General features: G+C 60.6%; 1 protein-coding gene across 1 annotated transcript; it reads right to left on the bottom strand.

Annotated features, from left to right (window-relative positions):
* Positions 1–9,502: 9,502 nt before the first annotated feature.
* On the bottom strand, positions 9,503–9,767 carry CTXND1 (cortexin domain containing 1). The gene has a single exon (XM_039257192.1). The coding sequence runs from the start codon at positions 9,680–9,682 to the stop codon at positions 9,503–9,505; it is 180 nt and encodes a 59-aa protein (XP_039113123.1). The 5' UTR covers positions 9,683–9,767.
* Positions 9,768–13,042: the final 3,275 nt, after the last annotated feature.

The following is a 13,042-nucleotide window of genomic DNA, read 5'->3' as shown; positions in this document are numbered from 1 at the left end:
GTCCCGTGCGCGCCGCACCACCCTGTTGGCGAGAACCTGGTCACGAGACACCTCGTGGCAGGGAAGCCTGAGGACGTGACCTCTCAGCTGCATACGTGGTTTCCCCAGTTCAAACCAGGGTTCAGTTGCTTGAGAAGGAGGGGAGAGTCCGCAACCCACAGGCTGGGAACTTCGCACCCCGAGGCTGACCGGCTCTTGCACAGGCGGCTGTGCCCTGGGCCGCGGTCCCAATCCGTGCGGGTTTCCGTGGAAATCCCGTGTGGTGAGATGGCAGCGGATCACCCAGCCCCTCCTCCCCAGATGAGCTGGGTCCCAGTGCTCCCTCTCCGAGTTTGGAGGGCCAGACCCTCCCTGTGTGCCCAGGGCCACCTCCCTGTCTGCCGCCCCCCCTCAAATCCCTGTCGCCCACCCTGTTTCGAGATTGCTCCTTTAGTCCATCTCCTGGCGCCCGTCTGCACGAGCCACCGCCTCTTCCTTGAAGGCCTCACGTCGACACAGCTGAACACCTGCTGCACACAGCGGGGCTCCCCCAGGCCCCCGGCTCGGGGACGCAGGTCGGCGGGGCTCCCCCAGGCCCCCGGCTCACAGACAGAGGTTACTGAAATCCTTACCGGGCCCCCTGGCCCCAGAGAACGTGGTATCAGCGGTTGGAGTCACACGTGGGCCGCGTCACCGTGCACTTGAAGTGCCTGGAGGGGGAGGGCAGGCGGCACCGGGCAATCTGCCGGCCGGGACTTCGGAGCCAGGTCGCGGGGCCGGTGGGGCCGGTGTGACCCGCACAGCCCGAGTGGTGGGTCTCACCAGGTCCATCCGGGACCCGCCCAGCAAGGGCTGCTCCTTGGCCTGCGGCCACAGGCGGGCTCTCTGCTCTCCGGTTCCGGAAGGCCCCGGGCGGCCCCAGGGGACAAGGGGACTGGCGGGCCTGTGGAAGTGTATGTGCGTGATCACAAGAGACCCAGCAATGGGGTTCGTGGCCCATCGGATCCACGCCTGAACCAAGGGACCCGTGGAGGCTCCCTTCTGCCCCAGGGTTCAAAGGGTCAAGTGCACCCTGTTAAAGAAACCTCCTCCCCCCCATCCCCACCTGCTTGGGTAATGACAAGACAGAATATTTGCAGAGCCGTCTACGGTTTTCCTATGATTGAAAGTGGGCAACATAGACACAGTTACTTATTTTTCTTTGTTTTAATTGACGTATGATTAACGTACAGCGTCCTGTTGGATTCATGTGACTCGTCACTTCCCCGCGTCACCCGGTGCCCATCGCCGGGGTCGTCTCCATCCGTTTCGCCGTCCCCTCCCCATCAGACATGACAGTTTGATCACTGCACTTGACAGTGGTGGTGACTTGGGATGGCCGTTAAAGACCTACAAATTCGTGAACTGTTTCATAACTATTTTCCCATAAAGTTTTAAATCTTACTGCCTTAATTTCATTAGAATCATTAACTGTTTTGTCATAGCCAAGCTTTTCACACGGTTTGGGCTTTACTGACAGACAAATCTCCATGATTAGTAAGTAAATCAGTTGCACTCAGAATTTACAAAAGGTAAGTATTTTCACAAAAACTCTTGCTCTTAAAAATTGCAAAATTAAATTTATTTTATGTGCATTTCCCCCGTTATTTTTCTTTGATAATATTCAAATTCCCCACTAAAATTAAAGGCACGAGATAAATTATAATTGAAGAATGGCAGCGTTTCATATCAAAATTATTTAAATCAAGCTGAAATGCTTAAAGTCATTTAAAAAAAGTTTAAATCCTTTTACGTACTTCTCAGAAAAATAGCACTGTTTGCCATCCTAGTGTGGGGGGCCCACTCGCTGCCGACGTAATTAGTATGCTTGTCCTCTGTTACGATGTGGTCCGGGTACAGATGATTGGACGGGAATCAGCTGACATTGCACAGTGTGCGGCAGGTGCCCTGTGTGCCGCTGTTGTGAGGACGGGCTGATGTGGGAGTGTCTCCAGAAGCACAGATTGGAAAAAGAGCCAGAAAGTGGGTGTTTGGTACAATTGCGAAGTGACTCGGGTTTGGGCAAGAACCGGTTGGATCCCCGCTGGGAGTCTTTCAGGAGCTACTGCCCCCGCCTCCCTGAAGCCCGCCCGTGTTTCTCACGGGAGGGGCCCTGAGGGTGCAGGTTGGGTGACACCGGGCAGACTCTGAGGGGACAGAGGGGCTCCTGTGGCCCCTGCGGGAATTTGTGCGTGTCCGTTTGTAATACACTGGGCCCTCGGAAGCGTGAGTCCAGGGAAGGGCCCCCTCACCTCCCTCTCTGGGCCCCACATGGTCTCTGGTATTTTTTGTGTAAAGACGACACGTGTCCCTCTCGCACATGCGGGTCGGCGGCTGAGCTGAGACCCGGCTCCAGAACTTGGAGCCTCCAGGGGAAATGACGGTGCCGTGGTCGGAACTCTGGCCTTAACCCACGGCGGGGGCTCCTCGGGGCCGGGCTGTGCCTTATCCTCTGTGTCCTGATCCCGGTCAGAGGCGAGCTGCTCATAGCTGGGGGGCGCTGTCCTTGCACAGCACCCCGTTCTCACGGCCGGGAGCTCAGCGTCACCGCTCCAGCCCCCGTTCTGCTTACGGGCTGAAGCCCCCGTCCCCCCACCTCACGGGCTGACTGATGCCCGACGGGGTGGCTTCTAGAGCGTGACTGTGGAGCAAGGGCGCTGACCAGCCCCTCCCGTGTGTGGTCAGGCCGAAGGGCATCAGCTCTGTGGACGCCCTAACTCTGCGTCTCAGGCCAAAAGACGCCCCTGTTCTTGGAGGAGGGGATTCCCAGGACGTGGCAAGCCCGGCCCTGCCTCGGTGCAGCGGGTGGAGGCTGTGCATCGCGGACAGAAGCCCAAGGGGCATCGAGGACACCTGCCCCGACCTCTTCCCCAAGTACTCAAAGTCCAAAAACTGGTTCTGGGGGTGCCGGGGGGGCTCAGTGGGTTAAGTGACCAGCTCAGGTCATGAACTCACGGTTCGTGGGTTCGAGCCCCGTGTCGGGCTCTGTGCTGACAGCTCGGAGCCTGGAGCTGCTTCAGATTCTGTGTCTGCCTCTCTCTGCCCCTCACCCGTGCTCGCGCTCTCTCTCTCTCTCTCTCTCAAAAATAAACATAGAAGGAAAGGAAGGAAGGGAGGGAGGGAGGAAGCTGTTTTGGGCGCAGGAGCGGCCGTGCCTAAGGCCTGTCTGCAGAGAAGACACCGGGGCTCGTCTGCCCCTGCCCTGCTGCGTTCCGGAGGCCCCCTCTGTGGGTGACGTCACCCGGGCTCCTGTCCTCCGACCCTGGCTGACGGGGGGCAGTGGAGGCACAGGCCGAGTGTGGGCAGAGGGAGAAAGAGACCGGGGATGTTTGTTCTCACCCCCTCCCTCTGGGCCGTGGTTTGGGGGGGCTGTGTCCCCCTGTGTCCCTCCGCCCGAGGCTCCCGGCTCCCGCAGGCAGCATGGCCGCCGGCCTTGCTGGACCCCGGTGCCACCGTTCCCCCCCCCAGGCAAGCGGCGGCAATGGCCTCTCACTGTCCCCAACCCTGAGTAACTCACCATCCCTTGCTGGCTCTTAAACGTGTCTGCACTTCCGCAAATAGTCCCTAAAGGAAGCCCTCCTCCGTGGACGCCTTGAGTAGCCCGGGATCCGGGGGTGACCCGGGATGCTGTGGAGGGAGGAGTGTGGGGGCTCGGGCCGACGGGCGGTGGGAGCCGGTGTGTTCTGTGCGGCTGGTCCGGTCCCCCCGGAACAGACCCCGGAGGGCGCCGAGGGCGATCCCGCCACACGGGCCTCGGGAGTGCGTTCGGGAGGGGGTCCCAGCGTCCTCGAGGAGCCGTCCTCCAGGTTGGACGGAACGGAGAGAAGCCGGCCTGGCCTGAGGCCCCGACGTCACTGAGGACGGGGGTCCGGGGGTCCCGGGGGCTGGGGGGGCCCGGCGGTGGTGCAGGAGGCGCGACGGCCCCAGGCCGTGTCTGGGGCATCCGGGGCACCGTGTGCAGCCCTCGCCAGCCCGGGAGGGGAGGCAGAGGGCCTCCAGCCCCTACCAGATTCGGGGGAGGGGACTCGGGGCCGTCCTGGGACATGCACGTGGACAGGCATCTCTGAGAAAGGCCTTGGACGTGAAGATGTGCACGTGAATGTGGAGGCTGAGAGTAGCTCCGACATGGGGCTCTCGCTCCCCGAGGCTCGTCTGGTTTCCGTCGTTTCCAGGTAGGCAGCCTGCCCTGACACGGCACTGTTCCCCGGGGCGGGCGGTGGAGACAGGGAGAGGTCGGCACTCGGGGTGGGCTGGGCCTCCCCGCCTCCCCAGCACTCGCCGTGTTTCCTTCATCCTGCTGCGTCTCACCATGACCTTCCCCTGAAGGGCTCCGCCGTGAAGGCGGCGTGGGCCTCTGCCCCTGAGATTACAGGCGGGCCAGGTGCGAAGGCAGTTCCCGCCATCGGCAGCAGGCTCGGTCATGGAGGCTGGCCACAGGATGTGGCATCTGCCCTAAACCAGAGGCCCGGTGGCACTGTCTTCCCCCACCTGGAAGGTCCTGGTCCGGGAGCCAAGGGATGGGGGCAGAAGTGAATCCCCCCACTCTTCGACCTAATGACCCCCGTACGGAATTTCTGCACCTGGGGGGCTCCGTCAGTTAACTGTCTGACTCTGGCTCAGGTCATGATCTCGCGGTTTCTGGGTTCAAGCCCCACGTCGGGCTCTGTGCTGACAGCCTGGAGCCTGGAGCTGCTTCAGATTCTGTGTCTCCGTCTCTCTGCCCCTCCCCCGGGGGTTCTCAGGTGTGGGTCTGTCAGGTTAAAGCTGAGATGCCTCTGTGACCATCGGGGTCTCCTCATACTGAGCATGGCGGCAGAGGAGAGCTCACTGCGGGTGGCCCATCCACTAGCCGTGGGAAGGGGGGCTCCTTCCACAAAGCGGGGGCCAGAAGGACTGGTTCCCTGGGGACCCCCATCCCGTGCCCCACGCTTCTGCAGGCCTGAGGTGGGGGCGTGGTCTCAGGTTCCTAACAGACTCCCGGGCGAGGCTGACATTCTCCGTCCTGAGAGCTCGGTTCGAGCAGGGCGGCCCTAGCAGATTCTGAGCATCCCCCATGCGAGGCCTCAGACCCTCTCACATTCTCTGTGGGCCTGTAGCGGCCGGCGACCCGAAGAAGACAGGGCACCAGGAATCTGGGTCGACCACAGGTGAAGACTGCACATTCCACCCGATGGCTCCCGAGAGCCAAGGGAACACAGGAGGTGGAGGGGACGTGGAGAAGGTGCTGGAAAATGACACGGGCCTGGCAGGCAGTGGGACCAGGTGGATATCGCCCCTCCCCAACCCCGGACAATATGGAGGTCGATAGACCTCTGTTTCCCCTACATGGAGGGCATGTGATTTTTCCCCATCCAAGCGAAGTTCATGAACAGATACCGAGTGCTAATAGGGGTGGGTTGTACTCGTTATATTTCCTTTGCTCCAGATGCTAACGTATACAAACCGCTTCGCCCAGGACGCCCTGGCCACTGGGTTCTGTTGCTTTGGGCTGATGTTCGATCCAGAGAGAGACCAGAGGGGGCTGGACTTGAGACATCAGGGTGTATGTTTCCCCCACGTCATTCCTGCTGGGCTGCAGTTGGGGCACGAGTTTTAGCCGTCTCCCTGTAACCGTCTCCCTGTGGCCGCGGCTCCTACTGGGTTCCAGAACATACATTCTCCTTGCACGTCAGGCCAAGCTGGTCGCGGCTTCACACCGCGGCCCGTGTGGTGCTTTTCCATCCCGTGCTGTCTCCCTCAACCCTCCCTGACCTCTAAGTATTCTTTCGTGGAGCCCTCGAAGCATAAACGCTCTGGGTTTCCCTCTTTCCTGCCGGGATGCTGACTGATTCAGGTCCCAGCAGAAACCCCTCGGGAGGGAGGGGACGCTTAGCTGGTGACTGTCAAGGGGGAGGGCTGGCATGGCTGAGGCTGTCTGCCCCCTGGACGCAGACGCCCTGAGTTTGGACAGAATGTCTGGAAATGCAGATGGGGGCCCAGGGAGCTCGGTGAGAGCGCCTGGCCGCAGTCCGGGCCGCGGGCCCCCCGCAGGCTGTCCCCCACCCCAGGCGGGACCCGTCCTCGGCGGTGAGACCGGGGGCGTGAGGCCACACGGGGCCTGCAGCCCTCTCCAGCTGCTGCCTGGAAGCAGACGGGTCCGTGCAGGTTGGGCCTCGAGGTCTGGAGCAACGTCACGGGCGAGGGAGACCCGCGTCTTCCAGTTCCGTAAAACCACGTGGGCTCGAGCATAGTTGGAAACGATGGAATAGAAACGAAGGAACGGACACTGCAGGCCAGTGAAGCTCGTGGCCCCTCGCCCCGCCGGCCCTCCGTGTGTCCCCAGGGGCGCGTCCCTGTCATTCTGTCTCCTGCTTCCGCCCCACCTGCCCCTTTGCAGACGGTGTTCCCTCGCACTGCCACCGCGCAGCTGCCGTCACCGTCCCCAGCACCGCCGGCACGGAGGGGGCTGTGTATGACTTTACTGGGGGTTTGAGTAACAGGAAGGGGCTGCAGCAGAGCCCAGGGCAGGCGGCGAGAAGGCCCCTCTGCCCGGAACACCCGTCACCCATTCTGTGCAGTGGGAGCTTCTCTCTGGTCACAGTGTCCCTTTAGCCTCGGGCTGTGGCCCACGTCACAGGCCTGCCTCTCCTCTCTGCCAGCTTCCAGTCTTCAATACCGCTGCTTGTTTCCTCTGCTGGACAGAGTCTCTCCATCCGCAACCCCAAGGCTCACCTTAACTAGCCGACCGCTTAGACGGGTGTCCCTGGCCCGCGGGCTTCTTAGCTGGAGGGGGTGTGGCTTAAAGGTTCGCTCCCCGCTGTCCCGAGCGAGCTCTCCGAGTTCGTCACCTCGGTCTCCATCCTTCTGTTGTCTTCTGACACGTGCAGAAGAGGGAAAATGAGAGCAATCCGAGTACTTCCTAATCGGAGCACGGACGGTAAGTTACACGCGCTGGACGGCACGTCGCGGCCGCTCCGATGGCGCCTGGGAAGGCGTGGCAGAAACGGGCCACGAGGTAATGTTGGGAGAGAACAGGATTTTAGATTATGCAACTGATGACATTGATAAAAAATATATCTTGCATTTGGGCAAGGATTGGGGGGGGCGTATGGATACACGATAAAAATTACTGTTTGACTGGAGGCTTGGATGGGGCGTGATTTTATTTTTCATCTTTTCTAAATTATTCCCTCTTGCCACCAAAAAAAAAGAAAAAAAAAAAAGGTCAGAGAGAGGGTGGAAATACAGCAGATCTAAGTGTGGAAAAGAGTGACGTGGGACCGAGGGGTCCCAGGGGCCATGCTTCTCAAACTCTGGTGTGCACAGCCGGCTCGCGGTGGATCTTGCCCCAGATTCCTGGCGCCACCCCCCAGGGACGCTGGCCCTGCAGGTGGGGGTGGGGCCCAGAGTTCTGAACTCCCCACCTGCTCCTCACCTCTGCAGACGCACAGTTGGGTGGCACGGCCCGAGGACACCTCTTCTTCACCCCTGAGAAACTCAAGTGTCCCCAGGTGAGGTCTTCCAGATCTTTCCTCATTCCTAGGCTTTTGTTATTAACTGACAGGGGGGTGGCTCTCAGTCACATTGTGAATCAATGCTGCTGGGCTTTTCACAGAAGTGCTGGGTGTCTCTGAGGTAGGCTGCAGGGTGGAGGCTGCTGCTGGGCCTGAGGCAATGCACAAGTCCTTGTTCTAGAACCTTCTCAGACAGAGCATCCGGTGCGTCTTGCTCACTGCCTTTTCCAGCTGTCCCTTTGTGCATCCCACATAGCGAGTGTGTGTGCATGTGTGTGTGGGGGGGGGGGTAGCTGGACAGGCCCTGGAATGTGCCCGAACAGCCATGGATGGCCTTTTTCACTTCCGGGGTCACCTGGTGGCAAGCGTGCTTTGGAAACCTGTTTCCCAGGTGGCCTGGGCTGCAGTGGGGCCCAGGGCAGGGATGCAGGTGAGGGAATGGAGTGTTGGTTTTCTTCACAGCGGCAGGTCTGTCCCCATGGGGGTGGCCGGCCACGCCTTGCAGGGACGGCATAAATGCCTCGGAGGAAGGGGCTTCAGGCGGTCTAGCCTAACCTCATACCGCGTGTGCTTAAACAGATGACAATGACAATCATGTGAATCAGTAGACACCATGTCCCTCGAGGTCAGGTGCTGGGAGAGGTTGCTGTGAGTGTCCCTCTGACGGGGGGCCCTGGCCGGGAGACTTGGCTTTGGGAGTGGCCCCGGGAGGCTGAGGGCTCCAGGCTCTGCAGGGAGGGGGCCCAGAGCCTACGCAGCCCCCAGCTCCTCCTGGGGTGGTGAAGGACATGGCGTCGGCCCACGCTCCTCCATTCCGCCCTCACAACAACCTTGTGAGGTAGACGTTACTCCCTCGTGTTACAGAGAAGGGAACTGGGGCTCAGAGAGGCTAACGGCGTCGTTTGGGGTCACATAGCGAGGAAGGAAAGGAGCCGGGACTTGGGACCAGCGTTTCGGGCTCCGTGTTCTTGCTGCAAGGTCATAGACGTAGAGACAGGGGTGGCGGGGCCCTGGGGACAGTCACATCAGCAACCTGTTCCTTGACCCCACAGCACGCGCCCCTCCTGCCCTTTCAACCACAGGAGGCTCACACACAGCGCAGAGGCTTCCTCTCCCCATTAGGACACGGGGGGCCCGAGGCACAGGGCAGTGGCCCGACTTGCTCCAGGCCATTCAGCCTTTGGTGACCGGGGACAAGGCCTGTAGATGGTGCGTGGAAGAGTTAGCAAAGCACGACCCCATGCGTGGGGGAAGGAGGCCTGCCCGCCGGCCGGGGTTCTGCACCCAGGGGACCGCGGGTGGGGCGTCTGATGGGGCACCAGTGCACCCTCCTGGGAGGAGGCGGCACGGCATCGTGCATAGGGTCAACGGGACCATTTAAAAAGACGTGTAAAAAAAGCCTGGGAGAAATATATCAAAATGATGGCTTTGGGGGGGTGGGATTGTGTTATTTTCCCCTTTTCTTCTCTTTGTGTTTTCCCAAGTTCCCAAAATGCATATTTCATTTATGACAGGAAAAACAGACCCCTCTGTATTTTAGTTTAAGAAAAAAAAAAAAAAACTGCTGGGAAGCAGCCCCGTGGCTGTGAGAAGCGCGGCCTCCCCGCGCGCCCACCGGCCGGCTCGGGTCAGCGGGCGCCCACGGCCTTGGGGGCCCGTGCGTGCGCCGCTTCACGCGTTCAGGGCAGACCGTGTCCTCACAGCGAGGGCACCGTGGCGTGAGGCTGCGTGTCTGCCCCGGATCCGATCCCAGAAGGTGCGCAGGGGCCCGGGGCGGGGGCCACGCCGTCATCCCGCAGTGAGTCCCCCTGCCCGAGGGGCGTCCGCGGGCCCCCGGGGCCGGGGCCGTCGTCGTGTCCAGCCCCCGCGGCGCCCCGTGCACCCCCTCTGGGGCTCCGGGGGGAGCAGGCGAGGCCCTGGGGAGCCTCCTCCATCCCGGTCGGCGCTCACGGGCGGGGACCGGGGACACGGGGTCCCCCGCCCCGCGCGCCTCAGTCATCCAGGTGCTGCTCCTCCCAGGTGGATGTGGGGATGGCGCTGTACGGGTCCATGATGACCTTGGCGCAGCGAATGATCATGACCACGAGGAAGAGGCAGAGGAAGACGAAGCAGGCCAGGGTCAGCCCTTTGTCCACGTCCACGTAGACGGGCTCGGGCGTGGGCTCCTCCATGTCTGGGCTGCGGCTGCGTGCTCCTCCTCCAGCGCGGGGTCCACGGGTACCATCTTCCACCCCTGCGGGGAGGCGGGGCTGCGGGGAGGCGGGGCTGCGGGGAGGCGGGGCTGCGGGGAGGCGGGGCTACTGGGAGGCGGGGCTGTGGGAAGGCGGGGCTGCGGGGAGGCGGGGAGAAGCGGTCAATGGGGAGGAGGGGCCACAGTCAGGCCTGGGGTCAGCGTAGTGCCCCCAGAGGGACCGCCTGCTGCCCGGCCCCTCCTGAGGGTGAGAAGGGCCAGGGTCACATGCAGCCCTTTCAGGGACCCGGTCCCCAACCTCGTGGGCGACCGAGGTCTGTGGCAGCCAGTGCCGCCGGGTGACCAGGGATGGGGCTCCCGCACTTGCCCCCACCTGCCGGGACCCCCGGGTCTGCCCAGCGCCAACCCCGGGTCATCAGAGCGTTACAGAAGCGAATGTTGAACGGAACATATGGACGGACTGCACGAGAGCCCCTGCATCGAACGGGGGACCCGTGGAGGGCCTGTGTCACCCCCCCCACTGAGGGACAGGGACCCGCCTTGTGGGGAACCCAAGATGACTGTCGCGCACGCCTGCCCCTCCCTGCTGCGGCAGCGATGAGGCCAGTGCGGGCCAGGCCTTGTCCTGGGTTGGGGGGTGCACTCCGTGGTCCCTGGGCCCCTGGGCGGGAGGCCGCGCTCTGATGAAAGGGGGCTCCCTGCGCAGGGCTGCTGTCTCTGCACACTTGACCTCCACAGGCCTCTCCCTCTGCTGGCGGAGGCGAAGTGGGGACCCGTCCCCCGTCCCTCTGGACTTCAGGCCGACACGGAGGCGAACCTCGGGCCGAGGGGCCCAGCATATCCGTCACCCAGTGACCACGCGTCTCCCTTGCTCACACCTTGTCTCCCTTCCCCCGTCCCCAGAGGGCACTGACCTGCTGGTCGGAGTGGTCACCCCGTCAGAAGGGCAGCCGGGTGGGCCCGAACTCTGGGTGGGGCTACTCCGGAGGGCTGGGGTGAGGGGCGTGGCTGCCAGTGACCGCAGGAGCCAGTGACAGCGGTGGCCTTTCGCTCAGGAGCAGGCCCCTGTGTGGGCGGCGGCGGCTGCAACAGAATAGGTGAGGGCCCGTTACTCCACAAGACACAGAGAGACTGGCCTGGGGGCCCCTTTCGAGGCTCGGTACTGGGGCCAAACACTTTAATGCTGCTTTTTCTCTCCTTTTAAAAGCTATAGTGTTTTAGGGGCGCCTGGGCAGCTCAGTCGGTTAAGCGTCTGACTCTAAAAAATTTTTTTTAGTATTTATTTTTCAGAGACAGAGACAGAGTGCAAGCAGGGGAGGGGCAGAGAGAGGGAGACACAGAACCCGAAGCAGCTCCAGGCTCTGAGCTGTCAGCACAGAGCTTTTTGTAAAATATACATCAGGTAACATTTACTGCAGTGACCATCGTTCGGTGTGCATTTCGGGGGCACTAAGGACATTCACGGTGTTGGGCCACCATCCCCACCGTCCGTCTGCTGACCTCTCATCCTGCAAAACTGAAACTCGGTCACCTTTACACAGCCGGCCCCTGGCACCCACCCCCTCCTGGTCTGTCTCCGGGCACGTGACTCCTCTCGGGACCTCAGGTGAGTGGATCCTGCGGTCCCTGTCCCTTTCTGGCCGGCTCACTTCACTCAGCATCATGTCCTCCAGGCGGTAACGGCGGTCAGGACTTCCTTCCTCGTAAGGCTGGGCAGTATTGCACTCCATTCCTCCACAGACGGGTGGTTGGGTTGCTTCCGTCCATGTGGACAGTGCTGCCTGTGTGTGCACATACCCCCTGGAGACCCTGCGTTGGTTCCTCGTGGTGCAGAATCCAGAGCTGAATTGCTGGGTCGCTGCTATTCTAGCCTGTTGATACCTGCTATCCATTTTTCTCTTGGATTTTTGGTCTCTTTTTTGACCTTGGAAGCACCGAGTTGAGATGAATATTGTATTTGTTCATTTGATTTTTATTTTCGATTTGTTTGTGACTCTTCCTTTATCCCTGATTCCCACTCCTATTTCTCTGTTCTCTTCCACCGCCTGATTTTAGTCACTAGTGTTAGCGTTGGGTTGTTTCTTTGCTCTTAGCTGTGCTTGCGTTTCTGTAACTGAACTGCCAACGTTAAATACCTTTTTATTCCTGGCTATTACAGATGGAGGAACTCGGGAGCTCATTACCGTTTCCACCCTCTTTCTCTCACGAAGCGTGAGATCAAGACCTGAGCTGAAATCGACTGAGCCCCCCAGGCACCCCTGTCGATTTCTTGATCCACCTGATAACAGTTTCACGAATATGCCCAGCACAGATAGGACACTTGTCATGTCCCCAGGCTCACGGCGTGCCCTGGGAAGCAGCTAGGATTTAGGCAGGTGAGCTAATCCAGTGTGAAGCTGAGCTCACTCGGGTGGGGTTCACCTCTTGTTAGCCAGGCTAGCGGCCACTCTGCTCCTGCAACACTTCTGCGGTCTTGTGCTCCGGGGCTCCGATCTAGAAGCCAGTTTCCCGGGCTGCTTCTTGGCACGCCTTGAGTCCTAGCGTCCCTTCCCAGCGCCTGAGACAGACGGACAGTGTGTGCGGTGAACTGCTGGGAATTATTCAGCAGCTGATGTTTGACTCTCTGCAAGGCAGGAAACCTGCGCACTCTGGTCGTTAGCGGACAGCCCCTCGCGGCTCTGTGGAAGCCTGGCCTGGCGGTGAGAACGCACGTGTCTGGTCAGAGTTCCGTTCCTTTGCTGGGATTCCAAAAGACGTTCATTCGGGCAACGTTGTGCCGGTAAAAAAGTGACAACAGACCGAGTGTCAGTACCGGAGCGGGGGACGCTGTCAGGTCCGTATCCGTGTCAGCAAATACTCTGAGGCTGTTAAAAAGACGAGTGCGTGCGCGTGCACGCGCACACACACACACACAAATGAGGTCTAAAAAATGTGGGTAAGTGAAAGAGTTGAGGACCGATCCTTCAAATAGGATGGAATTTATATGGAGTGAAAAGAGCCTTTAAAGTTAAACCTGGATGCACATGGGGGGTGGTCGGTCAGTGCCCTACTCACCACGCGGCCCAGACCTGCCCCTGTTTACCTGTCAGGGAGAGTTAAGAAAAGCACACACGAAGTTAGAATTAGTGCCTGCATCCCCGTCACGCAGAGTTTGTGTCTGTTACCTGAGTGTATTTGCTTTGTCATTTTCCCCAGAAACACACCTTCTCCTGGACCCACTCACCCCGCAGGGACGCCACCCCGAGTGTGGGCCGCGCTTCCGGGTCTGCGGAAATCCCCGAGTTCCTCGTACTGTGCCCTGAAAACACATCCATTTCCCATAGAGGAGCCTGGAGTGTGG

Source organism: Hyaena hyaena, unplaced genomic scaffold (assembly GCF_003009895.1).
Source record: "Hyaena hyaena isolate Hyena2069 unplaced genomic scaffold, ASM300989v1 scaffold_13, whole genome shotgun sequence".
Classification (NCBI taxonomy): Eukaryota; Metazoa; Chordata; class Mammalia; order Carnivora; family Hyaenidae; genus Hyaena; species Hyaena hyaena.
The sequence above is the reverse complement of the archived record's forward strand: the minus strand, read 5'-3'. Positions and strand labels throughout refer to the sequence as shown.